Source organism: Cloeon dipterum, chromosome 4 (assembly GCF_949628265.1).
Source record: "Cloeon dipterum chromosome 4, ieCloDipt1.1, whole genome shotgun sequence".
Classification (NCBI taxonomy): Eukaryota; Metazoa; Arthropoda; class Insecta; order Ephemeroptera; family Baetidae; genus Cloeon; species Cloeon dipterum.
In genome coordinates, this window is record NC_088789.1 from 24,032,478 (window position 1) to 24,053,171 (window position 20,694).

A 20,694-nucleotide genomic window follows, 5' to 3' on the forward strand; every position below is an offset into this window, starting at 1 on the left:
TCAGAGATAATTTAGAATGCCTTTGTAAAGACAAACGTTTGAGCTCCTGTCGAGATTGTTTTATAACGAGGCCCAACTTTGTTCAGCCCCAGAAAAGCTATTCTCTTGTCCGCCCGGGAATTCACTCTTTAAAAATTAAGAGGCTCGCATTTGTAACGTTTGCCTTCAACCCCGCCTCTTTGAAACTTTGAAAAATACTTTTCGCGGTCAGCTAGCCGAGAATGTTAATTAAGTGTGGTTTTCTGCCAAATGCAAAAAACGGCTCGAAAAGCGTGTTTCCGTCATCATTTAAGAACGTCAAACGCAGCACTGGAAGTCGTTGGTGGCACGCTGCTTGCTGCGTGACACTAACACACAGCCGACAGCTCGGCTCTTAAGGCTTTTAAACGCAGCACGAGGGGGGCCGAGTGCAGTCTTTCGAGTGTGCCAAGATATTTGCGTTGCTACATATTTACTATCAAAACAGCGAATCAACAAAACAAGCCGAGATTTTCGAAATAGCCAGTCGTTCGGGCATTTCTCGGACGTCTCGCTCGATTCCCTGTATAAATTGGAAAAGTCGGCTGGCATTAATTTGTTGGCGTGGCACCTCTTTCGTGCAATTTGGCGTTGTTAATCAGACCGAGAGCGCAGTGAACACAACGGGCTAATTATTCAGATAATACTCTGTCTCACACGCTCTCGAGAGGGTCGCGGTTCTATTTTCATACGCGTGTGTTGTGTTGTTCCAAGAAACAGACAAACTCCCGGCGAAAATCTGCGCTCATCTCGGCAGAAGACCAAATAATCGCGTGATCGATGCCTTTGTTTCTCTTTTCGTCGCCACCTCAAAGCAGCCCGCAGGCATAAATCAGTCATTAGGGTTGTGAATTTCGGATGTTTGGCTTTCTTTGCTTATTCCAATTATCATGGAACCATCATCACAGAGCACGAATTGTAGAATTTTAAAAAAATAAACCGGACTTAAAAAAAGCCGCTAATTGGGAAACAATTCACGCAAATTCTGATTTGTGAGATTCGAATATTTTAAATTCCAAATCTACCAGTTTGCTAATTTCTCTTATTTTTAAGCCTATAATTTTTTTGCAACTACAATTTTTACAAAATAAAAATATAACTTATTAGCAAGCTATTCTTTTAATCTCTTCTTGTATGATTAAAAACCATTATTAACTAAATTTTTTGTCCTAAATATAATAAATTCCGTGCAAGCATACATTCATACAACCTATTAAAAATTAACATTTTCTTTTTGGCAATAATCGTCTGGAGTAATATAAAACATATGAGAATAACCAAATTACTTTAAAAGTAAATAATCGTCTAAAACTCCCAGCATTTCCGGTCAATCTCCGCAGCATTTTTAAATTTAATGCTCGCCCTCCCTCTGCGCACACGCGTGTGTTAATTTTCGTGGGCGCGATTCATAATTTATGCATGCTCGCAGCTGCGAATCGATATTCAAAGTCAGTCACTGCTCTGTAATGAGAGAGGGAAAACGAGGCTGCGTAATTAAAACTGACGGGCGCGTGCGGCACACTTGCTACATTTTTCTCTCAGCTTAATTTGCATTGCTCGTTCTAGCCGAATTGCTCCTGATGTAATTACGCGCGTGTCTTCTGCGAGATGGGCTTGCTGATTAATTAATGCTGTGAAAATATGGTCCCAACGAAACGTGGGTGCTAAAATTATTTTTTTACTAGTTGAGGATCTGTTTTCAGCTAATGATTTATATTCTAAACAAGAACTAGTTTAATCCTATTTCATGCAAAAAGTTCAAGAATAATTGCTCAGATGAAAACTGCTGACAAATTGAATTTTTGTATTCGTGCTCTGAATCCAAATTTAGCTCGTGTGAGAACAAAGATAAAATTTCATTTGGATGACTTAATTTCTGATGGCTCCAATTCTGCTTTTTACATGGTCAAAATTTTATTCTGAGCTTCAAATCGTTGCGGGGCCAACAAATCATTCGATGTAAATCGTCTAAATGTGCCTAAAACCATTTAAATGGGCTAAAAACCAAGGAACAGGGATTTTTATTTTTGCTTCACGCTTCAAAATATTGAAAACTGTAAAATCTACATACATGTTTACCTGCTGTTTACAACCAAATGATAGTAATAATCACTAGATAAAAGTCTTTTTCATGAACTCATGTGACTAGAAGAAATAAAAGTCATTTTAAACCATTTCAAATTTTTTTTATCAATTTAAATAATCCTTCATTGAGAACTATTAAATATTTTTCAAGGTCGAGACGTCTAGTCTGAGTTTTTTACTTGACCCCAGCTGGAAAATTACCTGAATAGTGGACGAGATTGATAAAAAAAAAACACATTTTCAATAAAGAACTATCACAGCACTTTCAAGTCACTTAAAAACATTAAACTTTGAAAGAAGGGATGCAGATTAAAGCCAATAATCTCTACCTCAAATGCTTTCAAGAATTCACTCAAAATTATATAATGGTTGAACGCATTGCGACATTTCCGCAAGAGCTAAAACTCAATTTCACGAGTGCTTTCCCTCAATTCCGAAAATAGGCGGATGCTGGGTGAGGAAATGTGTGCAGATCCGCGCACTAATTGTAAGCAGCTACGAAATAATCTCTTTTTAATCCAAAGCAGATTTGCTGCCGGTCTCGAATTAGCTTCCCATTCAGCGGCCGCCAAAAGGCGGCTGGTGTCGCGAAAAACTTGTCCAATCGGTGAATATTGGCCAGCAGGGTTGATTGCAGGCGAATTAAGCCGCGAGTTGCAGCAGCAACTGCTTTTGGCGCGCGCCTTTTTTGATAGCTGCGACACTTTTAATTATTTAGGGATGAACGAAAGGGAGAGCTTGGGCTAAAGTTAGCACTTTGTGTTCGCCGCTTTATTGTGTGAGTGAGAGAGAGCCCGCGCTGAAAGCTGCTCCTCTCTCGAATTAAACACGTGGCCGCCCGGGCATCATTAAAATAATTCGCATACTACATAATGAATAATTGTGCGTTTTGTCTCGGGCTGCATCTCAATGGCGCTTGAAGCGGTGCAGCAAATTGCCACTGACTGCTCTTGCTGCCCGCTCCAATTCTAGTATGTATATGCATTGCGACCAGGCCGGTGTGTGTGATGAAATTGTCATCGTGTCTCCTCCGCCCGACGATCGAGAAAAAATTAAACGGCTCGCTTATAGGCCGGTGTTGGTCCGATTGCCACCTCAGATTTACGACCTGGCGCTTGCCCAGATTTAATTTTAGACAATTTCTCGAACTTCGGCAACAAAAAAAAATGGTTTAGCAAGGGTTGTTCCAACAAGACAAGCGTAATCGCTGAGATTAATGTGCGTTATTAGCAGGGTTGGGAATTTAAGAAGATTGAATTTTTTCTGTGCTTATGGTTTGTTTTTAGACACGAAAACAAATCACTTAATTTTAGGACCTATTAAATTGTGTAATTAAATCGCTTTTGGAGCTTAATAAACGCATTTTTAAAGCCGTTTAAATTGGTTTATTGAATAGGTTTTTAAAAATTATTATAATTTTAGGGAAGAATATGATAAATTGAAGTGATAGTTTTAAAAACTTACTTTTACTAAAATCAAAATACAAGTAATTTTGAGATTTGACCATTTCAGCCATTTAAGAATTTCATTCAGCTTCAAATTGCTCGTTTTCGATGTTTACAAGTGTATTATTGATTTAATTGAATTAAAACGGATGAAAATGCCGCGCATTGTTGTTGTCGGTTAAGGAAAAAATTTCTATTCATGTTTATCGTCCCGTTTTTGGGCTAAAAATTAATATTTTCCTACAAAAAAAATCGAAATCTGATATTTAGAGAAATTATATTTATTTAAAAACCATTTCAGACCCTTGCAAATGTTACATTAGAGCTGACACGAAAAATTGAATTTAAATTATCTAAAGCATCTTTAAAAAGTAAAATAACATGTGTAATTCCCAGCCCCATTAGTAAAAAACTTGTTTTGGATTTGGAGCCAGATTATTTCGCGTATTATTAAGCCATTTGTTTTGATTAAGTCGACACCGATCGTCCAGGTAATTTGTAACTCGCTCTAATTACGCACGCCTGAAAATATTAATGGAGCGTTTATGCGCGTGAGAAGGGCCCAAGAGAAGCAATTAGCCAGCAGCTGGCAAAAAACACCTTGTTTTATCCACTGGCGACAAGGAAACTAGTTGGTGGCTTATGATAATTGCTTCAAATTCTGATTAATATTCGGCATGCATTTTTTGTTTAAATTTACACGTTATTAAATATCATGGAACAATTATTAAAAATCTTTTAATAATACACGCAATTCTATCAGCTCCTATAAAAGTTGGCTTTTTCCTCTAAAGCCCTGAAAATGCCCCTCTGGAAAAGTTTTAATTTTTCCCAGAGAGTAAAAAATTACCCATCAATAAAATAGTATCATTAAAATTCATAGAAATTGAACAAACAACTTTTTTAAATCAAAATTTAAACATTTGGTCAATTTTTAAACCTTCGGCAAGTCGTTAAAATGTGTTCAGAATGACAATATTTATTGTATCAGGTCAGGTCACATTAACTAAAACTTGTTTCCTTGTGAGTTAGTTCTAGTGAAATTTAAATTTTAAATCTTGCTCTTTAACACAAAATTTAAATTCGAGTGGATGAAGGAAAGCGGAAGTAATTATCCAGCAGCCTGTTGTCTGCCACTCATTATTCACGGTTTAATTTGGAAGCAGCATAAAAAACTGAGAAAAATGTTAATTGCAAGAAATTCTATCACATGTGTATAATAAGTTTGATTTTTCTTTACAGCTCTGCAACCCCTTTTGAGCGAAAATTTTTATTTCTTTTAAGACTAAAAAATTACTCATCTTACAATATTTTTTTATTAAAACTCTTTAAAAAATTAAAATTCATAGAAAAAATTGAACAAATCAACATTATTTTAAATTTTTTAACCCTCAGTAAATCGCTAAAATGTTTGAAACGACAAATTATCAAATTAATTCAGGTTGCATTGACTAAAACGCGTTTCCTTGTAAGTTAGTTCTGAGCCACCAGTGAAATTTAAATTTAAAATCTTGCTCCTTATTTACCCAAAATTTAAATTCGAGTGGATGAAGGAAAGCGGAAGTAATTATCCAGCAGCCTGTTGTCTGCCACTTATTATTCACGAGTTAATTTAGAAGCAGCACTGAAATGGAAAGAGCTGGGGTAAAATTCCTTTATTTTTAGCCAAAGCGGCGCCGCTTTCTGCTAAAACGCGCGTTTCTGGTATAGTGAGCGTGCGGTTAATTGGTTGTTATAGTGTCACTCCATTTTAGTGTCTGTGAACTTGATCCAAATCTATATTCGGCCGGGACAGTGGAAGTAATGGGCCCGCGAGTGTTATTCTAATTAAATCACAATGCACCCGCGAATTAAGTGCATTATTTGCAACACTTTATTAAATTTACCGCTCTTGGTGCAACATAAATTAAGCGGCGCGCACGTTTTTTCTCAGGTTTAATTATCAAAATAAGTCGTAACGAAGCAAGAGGCGGCTAATTTTACTATCGTAACTCGCGTTTGTCTCCGCTGCTGTGCTGCAAGAGTAATTGCCCCCGAGCTAGGTGCAAAGACAAAAGTCCTCGGGGCTTAGCTTAACAGTCGACTGAGAACAACTTCCCATTTTCCGCCTCTGCGGCAATTCTTTCTCTGTGTGTCGCGCGTCGCGCGCGCCGCTCGAGCAAAATGGCATGAAATTTGATCTATTCCCCTTGTCAACGGCGGGCGTGCTTCTCTCCTTTGCAGCTTCAACGTGAATTATTCAGAAACAAATAAGAGCAAGGGTCGTCGTCGGCATTCCGGTGAGAGAAAAAACGCAGGTCGAATGGAAGGAAAGAAAAGAATGGCAAAAAAGAGGGAGAATTAATAAACAAGTAACATTAGAAGGGAGGTGAAAAATTGCAGAAATTAGATTATTCATTAAGAAAATCAATAAATATAAAAGAAAAGTGGAGAAGGAAGAGAGGAAATCCTACGTGTCATAACAAGGCCAGGAAAAAGTTTTAAATATTCTATTTTTAAGACTTTTTTGTACATACCGAAAAAAACAATCACATTTTTTTAAATCATACAAAAAATTTGAATTTTAGCAAAAATGACTAGAAATTATGAATGTCAAAAATATTTTCACAGCTATTTTGCCATCTTCAATAAGTTTAATTCATTTTTAATGGTTCAAAGAGTTGATAAAAAATAAAAAATTGTTTCAATTTGGTGTCCATACAAATCAAGTGCACATTTTTATAAACAAAAATTTGATTTTGAGGCAAAGGGTCGTTAAATTTTTTTTCTCTAGAAAAAATTAAACTTAAATTGGATTTTTAAACCTTTCTTAATATTTCCAGCAGTACATATAAGACCTTAAAATTAAAAATTTTCACTGATTTTGTGGCAGAAATTTGGACAGTTATTAATACTGGAAAAATCAGGAGCCAAATCTTAAAAATCGTTTAATGGGTAATTTTCTAAATTTTTATTTTTTACCCAATCGCAACTGAAAAACGATATGATTATATAATTTTTTCATTTGTAGTGTTTCATAAAAAGCCTTTTGGTTCTCTTGAATTTTGTAACCTAGAAATATAAATGTATTTTAAGTAAGGAGAGTGGATTCTCAAATTTTAGCTCTAAAAATTTATCTCCACTGAAAAAACGACGGGAAAAGGCAAAGCTCAAATGGACCGTTGCTCACATCCCTAAAGAGCACATCAATTTTGCGCGAGGAAAGCAAGCAAGCAAGGAGCAGGAAAAGCAGCAGCCGAGCGAGCGAGTGCGCGGCCCACGCAAGCCAGCCGAGCTTCACCCACTCTCCGGCCGGCCGCCGGTGGGCCGAATTTCGCGACCAACCACAAAGCAAAGAGCAAAACAAGGTGCTTCCTCTGCCCATAATGCGGCAGTCAATAATTAATGTGGAGACACGAAAGCCGAGCAACGCGCGGAGAAAAATAAAAAATCTTTTGTTTCCTTACGAAAAACGTGGCCGCACCGACTTAACGGCTATGAATAGAGGGAGCTTGGGCCGAAAAATTCGCGCATATCGGGACGGCCGCGGCGGGGGGACGGAGGGGACCGTCCGTCCGATTGATATTAATTGTGTATCAGTCGGGGGGGTGGTGGTGGGACTGAGCTGCTGCGATCGCAATTACCCAGCCAGGTGTTTTGGCACCGGTGGCACCGGAGGGGTGAGGTCACGGAGGGGAGGTACTAGACCGGGCCTACGAGTACCTCTCGGCTCACTCTGACTGTCAGTCGTGCTTAGCCGCTCATCAGTGCAGCTCTACAGGTAGGAGCCGCTCCCCAACACCATACTCTCTAGTCTCTACACTTGTTGGTCTCTCTCACAATTGGACTTTGAAAATTTTTACTCACTTCTGACCGGGCCTTTTGGATTACTTGCTCTCGCCTCTTTGATTTTTTTCTTCAACCGCGGTAGATTTTTTTTTAATTCGAATTTGCTCTCATTGTTAGATTATTTTGGGAATTTGAATTAATTTAAAGTGAAAGCAAACGGAACTATTATTATTCAAATTCAAAATAATTTAGGAAATTCTAACGTGCCTACAGAAGCAAATGGAAATTAACATTGTAATAGCAAGTCCTTAATTTAAAATTAAATTAACAGTTGGACACAGATTTGATTTCACAAGAGGACTAGTAAATAGAGCGAAAGATTTGGAACACAGCCAGAGATTCAAATAGGCGAGAATCCCCAGTCTCCTTTTTGACTTGTGTAGTGCAACAATTTAGAAATGGGAAACACAAGTTTGAATTCAAAATTAGCGAGCTGAAGCAGCTAGCAGAATAGAATAGACTAAATCAATATGCCAAGAGAGAGGGAGTTAGAAGCTAGTTAGCTTATCCTCAAAATAAACAGAGCTGCTAATCTAATTCAGCCCGGAACAATACACACGCGGCAAACTTTGATTCAAATGGCAAACGCACCCGGGTAGACAAGCTGTCACAAGCGAGAAGCGCAAAACTTTGTCCGCCGAAGGGTCAAAAGGGCACGGGTCAAAATCAAAGGCCGCTCCTCCCATTCACGTCGGGAACAATTTGCTTGGAGCCTCGCGACACGCACCGAGCATCCATTAAGCCGCGTGTAATCAAATTAAGCCGCAAAACATTTTACGCGTTCTCCAGCGGCGGAGGAGCGCTATGCGACCGGCATCTCTTATAGGACGTGCGGGTTGCCTACGCTTTTGAGAATAAGGCGCTCCCCGGAGCGAGCGCCGAGCGTGCCTGCCTGCTGAGTTCTAATTCCTCATCAAATATGCAGGTGATGGAGGGCCACTTTTTTCGCTTTCCGCAAGCAGCAGCTTTTTCTTTTCAATTAATTAAGACCGCGCTCCGGCATTTCTTTTGAGGAAGGAAGAATGTAATTCGAGCCGGCCGAAAGTGCATGCACAAAGGAGGCTTTGTCGGATAATATAAATTTCAACGAGCCCGGCGCTCAATTCAAGGTCTGAGACTTTCGCTACTCATTCTTGGCACTTGAGGCCGGCGATAAAAATATCAGAATAAAAGATCCGACGGCACGCGGCCAAAGCTGTTCTACTTGTTAACAAGTTTTGATTTCAGTCCTTCTGAGAAACTTTGTTGCTCCCCTGAACAAAAAAAAAAAACACTTAACAGCCACTGCAGCCCAGTGAGATTTTTTTTTAAATTGGAACACAGAAATAAACCACCTGTGTTTATTTGAATATTTTTTGCATTTATTGATTTTATAGAAATAAAAAACAGGAATTTTTTCTATCCTTTGAGAAAATCATTAGTTGGAAAGTAAATTTGAGCTCTCTCGAGGGCTCGGAACATTTTAGACCTGGCTTCAGCCTATTTTTCACGTCCCTAGCCGAGCCTTGCCGGCTGGGCGGGATGTTTGGCGTGGCGCGAGGGATTTTGTCACTGCCGGCGGTAACATAGTTGGCATTTGCGAGCCGAGCGTTGTGCTCTCCGGCCTGCGGCGCGGGGCGGCGAAAGACGCGGACACAAAAAAGAGGCAGATTTAGTGAAAGAGGCCGAAAATAATTCTACTTGTTGTTGTTTCAGACTCGAGACCACAGCAGCCATGGCGTACACCTGGGACAACCGCGTCAAGTTCGTCGTCCGCTTCATGTATGGTGAGTCATGACCTGCCGGCCGAAAATAGACCGCGACCTCCCGCATCATCGCGGATTCGCACACATTCCTCAGGATTCTTTTAGCCTGAGCCCGGCCGACCCCGGGCCGAATAATTTCGCAGCAGCCCAGCGTTTACCTGCCTTTGAGCCGCCCACGCTCTCTCAACCCTGACATTTGCTCACTCGCGCGCGCATCCAGGTTCAGTCTAAACTGAATGGACCCGAGGGGTGCTCGCCATATTTTCATTTTACTTCCTCGGCCACTTGCCTTTTGACATTTCAACCCGGCTCTCATGCGAAAGTGAAATAAAACCAAAGCTGTTTTTGTTCCGTCATGGTCAGTTAGGATGGATGAGACCAGGATGCATCTCTGGATCCTACTTACTGTCAATTCTCTGGAAAAATAAAACTTGGACCAGATGGACTTTTGATACCTGGTCTCAACTTTCCCAAGGATGCGACTAGGACCTAGGATCCTATACCTGATTGTTGAGCAGTTTGATTTTATTATTGTTGGTTGTGTAAATCGTACTGAGCTGAGGATGGTCTAACATCCTTTTACTGCTCAACAATTGGAACCAACAATTTGTTTCTGTTTCTTCTCAACAATTGGATCCTAGGTATAAATTCAAGTCCCTCCCAGACGGCTTCTAGGGTTCTCGTCGAGTTTTAGACAAATTGACCGTTAACGCCCTTGATAGTCTTTTCCTTCCGAATTTCTCAGACTTTGCTCTTTGCCCCTCCAGACATTGACAACAATGGATACCTGGACAAGAACGACTTCGAGTGCCTTGCACTCCGCGCTACCCTCCTGGAGGCCCGTGGCGAGTACTCTGCCCAGCGTTTCGCTGAAAACCAGAAGATCATGCAGAACCTGTGGAGCGAGATTGCTGAGCTCGCTGATTTCAACAAGGTACACAAGCAATTCTGACGCATTGATGAAAGGGACCCATCGCATCATTGCAAACCGAGGCCATATATACTTATTTTAAATTCCTGATTCGGAGAAAAAAAAAATGAGAAATTCTATTGCCTTTTTTAGCTTTCAGTGTTTTTGATCCGAAAAGACGGAACATTTAATTTTGCAATTAATTCGCTTCCGAGCATGGCTTCGTTTGCATCTCGTTCATTAGAATAGCATTGATACAGTTTTCACTCCCCTATTGCTGGCTATAGTCGGAGACAAACAAAGACAAATAAATGAAATTGCTGGGGTTCACGCAAACAAAAATTCGACACGGGGGCAGCCGTGGCGAATCAAATTTCTAGACGGGTTTGGGCTGACTTAATGGCTTTCAGGACGGCCTCGTCACCGTTGACGAGTTCAAGACCGCCGTCAAGAAGACCTGCATTAGCAAGACCTACAGCCAGTTCCCCCAGGCCATGAAGGCTTTCATCGACTCCCACTTCAAGTCCATTGACATCAACGGTACATAAGTCAGCCCCCACGACTCTGATCAATCTCACTCTCATTACACGTCTCTCTTTCTCATCTCTCTATCACTTCTCTTGACGACTTTCTCTCAACTTTTGTCTGTGTTGCCTAACCCCCGTTGTGTCTCGTTGATTTTTCATGTCATGTCACACGCAAAAGGACGGCCAAGTGTCTGTGGACGAGTTCAAACTGGCCGTCAAGAACTCTTGCATTGGAAAGAAGTACAATGAGTTCCCCCCTGCAATGCGTGTCTTTATTGACAGCACCTTCAAGACCATGGACATTAACGGTAAGTCTGTCTGTGGCACTTAAAAAAAGCAACATATTCTCGATCCATCTCTCTTTCTCTCTCTCTCACTCTGTCTTAAGAACCCTTTGGACATGCTAAATAAGTTGTTTTTGTGTCGCAACGGGCGCTTCCTCCGCATCGGCACTGGAGAAGGCCCTCCCCGTAAATACACTGGAACAAACCGCTTTCCGGCGGCTAAATAAAATTTATCATATATCTAAAAAGAGCCACACGTTGCATTGTGCGAACTAAATCTCACGAGAACATGCACCCGCCCAATAGAAATAATTACTGGCACCATCAGTGTTTCCGCCCCTCCCTCCTAGCAAGAAGCTGCCTGCGCTGCACGGGTAAGGCTAAATGTTGTGTGCTAAAAAGATGAAAAAAAAACGCATGCACTAACGCTCTAGACCGCGCTAACCACATGAATCCTTACGCAAATAAAACAAAACATGAATGTTGTAACGTGTCTAAATCGACCTCTGTGGGGCCGCGCCGAACGATTATAACACCTGCTCTTTTCATTCCGCAGCCGACGGTGTGATTGGACCTGAGGAGTACCGCGTTGACTGCGTTTCTCGCTCTGCCTTCACCACCGTTGACCAGCTTGATGAGGCTTTCAACAAGCTGCTTAATGTAAGTTCAATTTAAAACAAACTAAATTTAATTTTGATGCCTAAAAAACCTTGAGAAATTTTTTAACCCTTAAAACAACATTGGCAGAGGTTAAACTTAAAAAATATATATTTTTTTAAATCCTTGGACAGAATTAGAACTTCTACTTTCCAAATAAACATCCTATAAATTATGCTCTGCAAATTCCTTTATCGATTAAGATTGGAATTTTTGCTTTATTTTGACCATTAATTTAGTAACTGTCTAGAAAAAATCAAATAAAACCCGATAATTTAGAATAGTGGGTAATAAACAGTTGTTGTTTATTTGTGTTACAGGACAACGACAAGAAGATTGGCGGCATCAACCTGGCCCGCTACCAGGAGCTCTACGCACAGTTCATCGGTGATGCCAACGAGGCCAACCCCGCTGTGTACCTGTTCGGCCCCCTGACCGAGCTGAGCTAAGCGCGCTATTCCTTTTTTATTACATTTTTGTATCTCATGTTTCTCACAACTATGTCCCTATAAAGAAATAAACAACAGCAACAGATGGACACTCACAATCACGCCCGACTTTTCATTTCTTGACTAGCACTTGCGCCGACCCGCCTTTCCGTTCGCAGATCCATTACTTTTGCTTCGAGTTTCGAAAAGCACATCAGAGTCGGTGTCGCTTTCTTCAGATAGACTCATACGCCTCGAGACTAAAATAAAAATATTTTCAAATTTAAACGATGTATTAAAATCATTAAGAAACTGTTTAAAAACTCGGTAAATATATGGAAAGGAAGAGATTAATAATTGTGTAAATTTTAATTAATAAAAAATTAGGGGCGCTGTGTAATAAAATGAATCAATTGCAAATTTCAGAATGAATTTTTTTTCAAACCTAATGAAAATTTCGAACGATTTAATAAGTATAAAAGCCGACTCACTTTTTGTCATTGATGTTTCATCTTCCTCAGCATTGCCCAGCAAGGAGTATGACGCTTTCCGCCGTTGTGAACGCTTGATTGGTTGCGGATCGGATTTAAAGGCCGGTGCCAAGGCGCAGTACACAATCCAAAGAAAGCCACATAGGCCGAGAAGGATCGCAGTTGCTCCTACCACCACGTACAGGATGCTCCAGTCTATAAGAAAAAATAATTTAGCAACTCAAGAAGTTGATTTTTTGAATCGGAAACCAACCACAGTTACTTTCTCCCTCCCCGAAGTACTGTGAAAACAGATCTTGCATCCAGAAGGCCTCGCAAAGGCACTGCCTGGTCGCCTCGTCACACGTTCCGTGGTTGGAACAGTTGTTCTGGCACACGACAGTCTCGATCAAGGCCACCGGCAAGTCCAGCAGGCCCGGATCTTGACGCAGCTTTGCTCGAAGGGTTTTCACGACATGCGGCCCGCCCAGCGTTTCGTTTGTGCCACTTGACGTTTCTTTCACTGATAATAAAATTGGAATTTAAATTTCTTTGTCGTAATTATACAAAATTTGATTTGACAAAAGGTTAAAAAGAATTGCTAATTTTGATGTTGATTTTATTAATTTGAAGATTGAGTTTCTTGAAAAATTGTCTAGATATCACACTAGAGAAGGAGAAAAAATGATAAAAATAAACCATGATTGTAAATCAAGGCGAGAAAGCAATTAATTATAGAACAAGAAAAATATTAATTCAAATAAATCAATATACCAGCAAGGAATGTGATGCAGGCTCTGCCTGTGTTCTGTTCCTCATCCACCGACCGTACAACCACCGTTACTCCACCATGCAGCAGCAGGGTGATTTGCTTCAAAAGGCTGTCCAATTGCAACTGTCGCAAAGTGCGAGACGAAGCTCCCAAGGTAAGCCTGACTAGAGATTTCAACTGCGGATCTGTACAAAAAAATTATCAATATAATCAACCACACAGCTTGGGTCTCGAATTTCACGCATTACCGGGATTGACCATCACTGTGGTCTGGTCTTCAGAGGAGAGGCCCTGCTCGTCTTCCACTCTCAGCTTAAATACGTATTGGCCGGCAATTAATCCACTTAACTGCAATTACCAATTAGTAAATCGAGACCAGACGCAGCCAAGGGTGAATATTATTTACCATTAGGACGGGGCTGGAATCGGAGTTGTCAAGTACTTTGCCTTGTGCTAGACTAGAATCGTCTCTCGTCCACTTCCATTTGGTGACAGCCAGATCGTCTGACGATTTGCTGCCGTTTAATTTCAAAATACTCAGGGGAAGAGAGACGTTTAAATCACCACCAGCGTACGCTTTAGGCGGTGAGTTCTGGTCTGCAAAAGGTACAAAAATAGAGTTCAGATGCTGGAGATTTTTTTAACAAAAATACTTGTTATTCTCCAAACAAATTTAAGGATAAGTTTCGAAAAACTCAGAAGTAAACAGCGTTACAAATTAATTTCAACAAATTTCTAGAAAATAATTGGGTGATTATTGTGATATCTAATGATTATGCATTTAGCCTCAACCATACTTTGAAGAAATTTGAATAAATTGAAAAAAAATCAAAGATAAGAGGAAAGTGCTTGTTCGGTTACCAAACTAGTAAACTAGTAAAAATTCCCCAAAAACTGCCTAGCTTTTGATTTTAAAATGGGGAAATATAATACTTTCGCAAATTCAGTTAGAACGAACCGCAGTAAGATGGAAGTAATGATAAGAGGAGAATAATAATTCTCGTCCAAGACGCGGTAAAATTGCGCATGGTTCAACAAACACCCAAATTTTCAATGTCGAATTGATTGTTGCCCTTTTCTTGCAACAAGTAAATATTGAAATCCTACATTAAGTTAGTGCAACTAATATTAATTTAATTTTGATATTTTTTGTCTCAAAATGCATTGAGAACAAGCAGAATTGAATCAAAACAGTATATTTACTTTGCAAGACGGTTACGACTGCGCTATCATTGACGGATGCTCCACTGGACATGTCGGTGACACTCAGCCTGAATATGTAAGTTCCTCTGGTGAGCCCAGTGGCGTTTACTCTGCTACTGTTGCCTTCAGGCGGCTCAAATTTGGCAGGCAGCGGGCCCTGCTCTTGGACCCACTTCCAAGAGGTCAGCGGATCATCTGTTGCTTCTGATCCCAGGGTGACCCAATTTTTGGGAAGGTTAATTGTTATGTTGCCTCCAGCATTAGCTAATTTTTAAATTTAAATTATTATTTTAGATGTTAGTTTTCTATTAAAGTCATACCTGAAGGAGGTAAATGCAAAGGTTCTTTGACAAACACGTGGACTTCTGCACTTGAACTTTGTCCAGCAGTGTCAGTCACTTTCAGTACAAAAGTATAAACGCCTCCTTCAAGATCAGATAATTTTAAGTATGGAGTTCTCGTGTCCTGAAAATGGCAAAAATTATTATTAAAAATTAAAAAAAAAGATTTGATTCAGTCAAAAACATTTTTTCTTCGGCAGTCTATACGGAAAAAAGGAAATTTTTGATTTGTTTACTCAGATTTTTCCGATTTTTCATAAGATTTGCGAACATTTGTAAATTAAAATTAATAGACTAAAGGTTCAAAATGAATAAGCTTAAAATTTAGGTTTAAGTTCACTTGTAGACATAAAAATTCAGTGTCAAAAATTTTGTATGGAAATACCGTCAGTAAAATTACTTAAAGTTGAATTTCATCCTGTTCCCGGCAAAATTGCGCAGCTTTCAACAAATGCCCAAATTTTCATTCTCGAAATGATTGTTGCCCTTTTCTTGCAACAAGGAAATTCGTGTTTGGTTATTAAAAGTCGCGCAATTCTATCAGGCCCAGGCCGATTTGTGAAATTTAAAGACAAAAGATCACTATTTTTTGTAGAAAGATTTGATATGAAAATGTCACACGCATAACTATGCATCAATCCTAAGATGCTTATTGTATGAAATAGGGATAAAAAGTGACCTCTTTCTTAAATGCTCTAAATCAAACTCTTTGAAGACGTTTTAGGCGTCTCACTTGGACGCGTGCAAAAAAACATTTAAAAATAACACCGAGATAACAGTTTTCCATATTTTTCAACCATGAAACTGGGATTATTTTTTTTAATCTTACCAAAAAATGCAGAGAAAATTTCCAAATAAAAAACACTGCAGTACTGACCTGCATATCAACAGCTTTGCTTGTGCTATTTTTGGTCCACTCCCAGGAAGAGATGCCCCTGTCGTCCTTGGACTGGTTCCCGTTGAGAGTAAGTGCAGTTTGAGGCAAATAAATGATGATGTCACTGCCGGCGTTCGCCTCTGGGGGATAGTCAGTCTCTTTAATGACCGTGATGCCCGCCTGCGCTTGGCTGCTGGCGCCTTGCCGGTCCTTTACAGTCAGCCTGCCAAGGCGAATTGCGCGTTAATGTTAGATCCCCTGGTGGCGACTCGTATTTGGTAAAGTTACCTGAAACTGTACTCTCCAGGAATGGATAAATTATGCAACTGCAGCATGGGACTGTCGACGGGCGCCAGCGCGTAGCCCAGCGGCCCCTGGGTCAACTCCCATTGGTAACTGACCACACCTTCGTCGTCGCTCGAGCTGGACGCGTCCAGCACAGCCTCTGAAATTGGCAACTTGACGTTTTGCTTTGCAGGGGTTACGATTGCGACTGGAGGCTGATTCACTCTTTGCTCTGAAAGTGGAAACTCAGATTAATATATATATATATATATATATATATATATACTTGAGAAAAATACGGTTTGTTAATTTTGCAATGAGCTAAAACGCACTATTGGATTTTGATGAATGAAACCAGTCGGGAAAAATACAAAATATTTAATTCTTCAGCATTTTTCCTAATTTGAGCCTTTTGATAATTTCAATAAATTCCTATGAATGCGTTTCTATCATTTTCTGTTTGTCTCCTCCAACGTTCCGAAGATTTATCTAGAGCGAAACTAATAAGGAATATCAAGATATCATAGAAAGAATTTAATCTTTATATTAGTTATATTGTTTATTTGGGTATTAATCCCAATATTCAATCTAGTTGGCTTTGTTTAAATTATAAATTATTTCTTAGAGGTCCATTTAAAGACGTCTTTTCAAAACAAAATTATTTGTCGCTTTGGCTCCTACCGTCTACAGAGTCCAGATAAAAATAAGTTCTCAAACTAAAATTATTCAATTTAATAGTTATTCTCTTTGCTAAGCTATCTAACGACCAATAATTAATAAAATTTAGTCAAAATATAATTACCTGGTAGAACAGAGACATTTGCAAACGCCTCTCCATGGGCGCCGCTTCCAGTGACGGTAACTTTAAACTGATAGAGCCCCTCAGACAAATGCGCAAGGCTGAGTGTGCTTGACGCCGCATTCTGCTTGGTGGCTTTGGAGCCGGCCGGCTGGCTCACGGTCTCCCAGTCGTAGTTGTAATGCTCTCCGGGGTTCTCTGCCGGCACTGTGAAGGCAGAAATGTCCACCTTGTCCTCAGGCAGCCGGATTTTCTTCGACCTCAAGGAGACGGTCAGGTGCTTCTCAGTGGGGGGCGACGGGTGCTCCACGGACGGAGGGCCGGTGCTGCTTTGCTGCACGCATTTTTCGTCCTCCTTTCGCTCCCAGCCCTCCTCGCACTTGCAAACTCCGCCTCTGCTCTTCGGATGAGTTGGTATGCAAACTTCATTCAGGGGACAGTCAGTAAGGATGCCGACTTCGCAGGACCGCACTGAACTTATCGGCAGCTGCAATGAACTATCAGCCATCATCTCTCTGAAATAATACACATATTTAGGCTGTAAAGTGAATCATTTATTGCATTACAGGGTTTGTAAAATCACTCACACAACACGTTATCTTGCAAGCAGTCATTATGCAGTAAAGAAATGGTGACTGGGTACTGGGTTTTGATAAGAATTTATATTTATTTAAGTTAAAAATAATAAAGCAGATTCAAATTTGACCTGGAAATTTTATTTGACAGTGTTTGAGGATTAAGAACCTAAATATTTTCAAGCCCATTTGGCCACAAAAAATAATTTATGAACAAGTAATATGTAAAACAATCCCAGCAGGTCAAATAAAAATGTTACATTATTGGAATTATTTTTGGGGCAATTTATTTAATGTTATGAATTTCATCGAAGCCAGATTGCAAATTGATGGCGGTTCATTACAATCGTAAAGAGGAAACTTACTCGTCATCGTAGTTGTTGATGCTGATTGGTCTAACTAGAACCATTTGCGCTTTGACGTATTTTTTAGTTTTCGCACAAACTGGTGCACATAAATCCTCTGTCTCGCATTGTATCTGAAGCAGAAAATTCAGGTTAGGAATGTTCATAATAAATAGTTAAACAGAATCAGATAATTTAATAAATATTCTACCAGCAAGAGGAAATCAATAATAATTGCAAAATATTTTAAATCAAAATGAGGCTAAAATTATTCCATTATCTAACACAAATTTCCTAAAGGTTTCAACAGTTCAAAATTGCAACGTAAGGAGATCTAATTAATTTTGAATTTATGATTTACCACAAATTTTGAACAACAATTTCGTGAAATCATTTCTTTAGAAAACCTTTTCTTAACTCTGAATATTTTTAATCTAAGCAGCTCTCTTGTGGTTTCTTTAAAAATATGATTTGTTTGATAGCTAGTGTACATATTAAAGGTTAACAGTTTAAGTTCATTACCAAGAAGCATTTCTTGTCATACAGTAAAACGGCATTACAGGTCGGGGAATCACAGCAAGCGCTGGTGCATCCGTCGATGTCGCTGACGTCGTTGGCCATGGAGTAAGAGCCCGCCGACTTGTTGCCGGCAGGCATGCATCCCTTGTAAACACGGGAGCGGAGGGTTGTGCAAGTGTCGCTCCATTCGAAGTTCTGCAGGGCCCCGGTCTCTAAAAGAAACCACAGGAGCGACACTGCGAGGAAGATTTTAGCACTGTGGCCGCTCATCGTGTATCATTTCCAGCTGCAACAAAGAGCGAGATTGAAAATTCATTATCTATGTAGAACATAGGAAATGGAAATATCGCACTTCAAAACAAGAGTTAGATTTCACTTCCTGAAAACATTGATCGTTTCAAACCAAAGAAAAATACATTTTTTATCCGTGTTTTTCAGCTGATAATGGAATCAGCGGAAATGGATAAATTTAAATTAACACATAAGGAGATTGACGTGGATAGGACGTCATTTTGTTTAACAACCCTAGACCTTCATATGTACATAATTTTGATTTGACAGAATCTGCGCCGTATTATAATTACCAGAATTAACCCTGTGCGACCATTGAAAGATGAAAGGGCCATACGAAAAGGCTTATTTTGACTCGTTGCTGGCGTGCTGATCTTCGTAGCAAAAGCTTTCGCCCATCCGCACAGGATACATCTGCGAAAGCTGCACCACACGCCCGGAAAGCTGATAATAATTATTAAAATGCTGCGACGGCGACGAATGGGAGCCCCATTGCAGCGGCAGCAGCAGGCAGACAGATAAGATAGGGCCTTCAAAAGCAGCTGGAGCAAATGCTTTCTGTGACGTAGGACGCAAGGTGGTGCTTCTGTCAAAAACTACATCATGCAGCAGCGTACCAGCGTAGCGAAATCGGTTCCGCAGTTAGCAGCTCTCGGTTTAAAAGTCCAGGGGGGCGTAGTCACAACACGCTGGACGTCACAGAGCCTCCGATCAATAATTGGTCGCGCTGGGTCACGTGACCGCAAATCTGCGTTTTGATTGGCCGGCGGATAAATGGCACTAACGCTGTCGCCGGCGAACTCGCCAAACGCAGACGGACGGCAATTTCGGCGAGGAGAAAGAAAACCGATTATCGGCCAGGGAAATCGGTTCCGTGCACCGCGGCGAGGGGCATCTGGGGGGTCGGTGTTTGGCCCTGGCAAACAAGCGACAGTCGGAGGGCGTGCCGCGGAGTCGATCGAGACGAGGAGGAGCAAGACGAGAGTGGCTGAAGAGGCAGCGAGACGGACGAAGAAAAGCACCGACTTGGGCGAGAGAGGCGAGGAATGAGCTGAGGATGACCATGGCCGAGGACGACGTGCTCTTCGACGACGTCTACGAGCTGTGCGAGATCATCGGAAAGTGAGTGCACGAGCAAGGGCCATTTTTAAAGGGCGAGCCGCCCGCCTGCGGGGGTCAAGGCCGGCCGCGGAGCCCCTCCTCGAGGGGGTGCCGCCCTCGGCCGCTGGCGCGTTCGGTCGACTCACCTGTTCGTCTCAGGGCTGCTCTCGATCAGGGCCGGGGCGCCGAACGCTCGGCTCGATTTCCGCATTGATCGCGCGGCGGGCGTGCACCTGCTGGGGCCGACACTGACACTACTCCGCGATTGTTATTATTGCTGCCAGTTTGGCCCGCTTCGAACCCGTATCTTCCTCCTTTTTGCACCTGCCCTGCACACCTTTCATCTTTTTTGATTGGACGCGAGCGGCAACGGCAGCTCTCGTACTCCGATACACATATTTTTATCTGCTAGCTGCACTTTAATCTCTGCTGCTGCTGCTGCTGGTGCACCCGAGTGGTAAAACACACACCGTACTCTTGAGAGGGATTGGATGGGAGCCCTCTGCTTTTGCTCGAGTGCTTTTTTGCGGCAGATTACTTCTTTTCAAACCGACCAGATTCCCGCGACTCCTGTTATTTTTGCTCGGCCTCGTGTTGTTTTCTCCAACCGACCGCTTCAATCCGGTTTTCTGCTGCGCTCTTTCAGTCAGACGTCTCGAGTCCCGGTCGGGAAAACTATTACCAGCACAAAGACTGGGAATTGCACTTTGTGTTGCTGTTCTTTGACCAAATTAAACAAAATGTTCCGCCATTTCCGTCTTCAGCGCCGTGGGAAACTCGCAGATGCTTAAATTTCATGAATTAAATGAAAATCTTGAATTTTCTTCGTCTGGAATCGGCTTAAATATTTGTTTGTAATTTTTTTGCTACTAAAGTTGCTATTTAATATTTTTTTTGCTACTTCACCTTCTAATTTTATAAACTAAAATATAATATATTTCTTTTTAAGTATATAGATAATTTAAAAAATATTTGATTTTTCCTTTTCCTAGGAAATTCCAGTTGTTCCCTACCTTTAATTCAGAAGAAATATATTGTTTTAGTTTTCAATCAAAAATATTGCTGAAAATGAAGGATTTTACAATTTTTTTTGGCTGTCTAAAAGTACCGAAAAAATAATAAAAATAAACCAGTCGCTGCAATTCAGCAAACCATTTTTATCTTATTTCTTTTCAAACATGTTGCACGCA

At 40.7% G+C, this 20,694-nt stretch overlaps 3 protein-coding genes across 13 annotated transcripts in view; 2 read left to right on the plus strand and 1 right to left on the minus strand.

Moving 5' to 3' along the window:
- The first annotated feature begins 7,176 nt into the window (after positions 1 to 7,176).
- LOC135943617 (sarcoplasmic calcium-binding protein 1) lies at positions 7,177 to 12,046 on the plus strand. Of its 2 annotated transcripts, none has more exons than XM_065490258.1 (6): positions 7,177 to 7,308; positions 9,072 to 9,142; positions 9,889 to 10,055; positions 10,442 to 10,571; positions 11,399 to 11,502; positions 11,820 to 12,046. In XM_065490258.1, the coding sequence occupies exons 2-6, from the start codon at positions 9,091 to 9,093 to the stop codon at positions 11,946 to 11,948; spliced, it is 582 nt and encodes a 193-aa protein (XP_065346330.1). In that variant the 5' UTR covers positions 7,177 to 7,308; positions 9,072 to 9,090; the 3' UTR covers positions 11,949 to 12,046. The 2 variants fall into 2 exon arrangements, with proteins under 2 accessions (XP_065346330.1, XP_065346329.1); XM_065490257.1 differs by lacking the exon at positions 10,442 to 10,571 and adding an exon at positions 10,737 to 10,866 and having other exon boundaries at positions 7,181 to 7,308.
- LOC135943616 (dyslexia-associated protein KIAA0319-like protein) lies at positions 11,774 to 19,762 on the minus strand. 2 transcript variants are annotated; one of them, XM_065490256.1, is made up of 14 exons: positions 19,651 to 19,762; positions 18,116 to 18,398; positions 17,615 to 17,727; positions 16,678 to 17,189; positions 15,879 to 16,107; positions 15,591 to 15,813; positions 14,693 to 14,837; positions 14,373 to 14,636; positions 13,576 to 13,766; positions 13,418 to 13,517; positions 13,172 to 13,354; positions 12,672 to 12,920; positions 12,419 to 12,613; positions 11,774 to 12,187 (listed from the first exon to the last, which is right to left on the minus strand). In XM_065490256.1, exons 2-14 carry the CDS (start codon positions 18,380 to 18,382, stop codon positions 12,072 to 12,074), a joined length of 2,787 nt encoding a protein of 928 aa, XP_065346328.1. In that variant the 5' UTR covers positions 18,383 to 18,398; positions 19,651 to 19,762; the 3' UTR covers positions 11,774 to 12,071. The 2 variants fall into 2 exon arrangements, with proteins under 2 accessions (XP_065346328.1, XP_065346327.1); XM_065490255.1 differs by lacking the exon at positions 19,651 to 19,762 and adding an exon at positions 18,697 to 19,002.
- CASK (peripheral plasma membrane protein CASK) overlaps positions 19,207 to 20,694 on the plus strand; it is a 35,340-nt gene continuing 33,852 nt past the window's right edge. For 2 of the 9 annotated variants that reach the window (XM_065490245.1, XM_065490246.1), the window contains exon 1: positions 19,210 to 19,525. In XM_065490245.1, coding sequence (XP_065346317.1) covers positions 19,461 to 19,525 — 65 coding nt within the window. In that variant the 5' untranslated portion in view covers positions 19,210 to 19,460. Of the gene's footprint in view, positions 19,526 to 20,694 lie in introns of all 9 variants that reach the window. The other 7 variants (XM_065490249.1, XM_065490250.1, XM_065490254.1 and 4 more) reach the window with 6 other exon arrangements.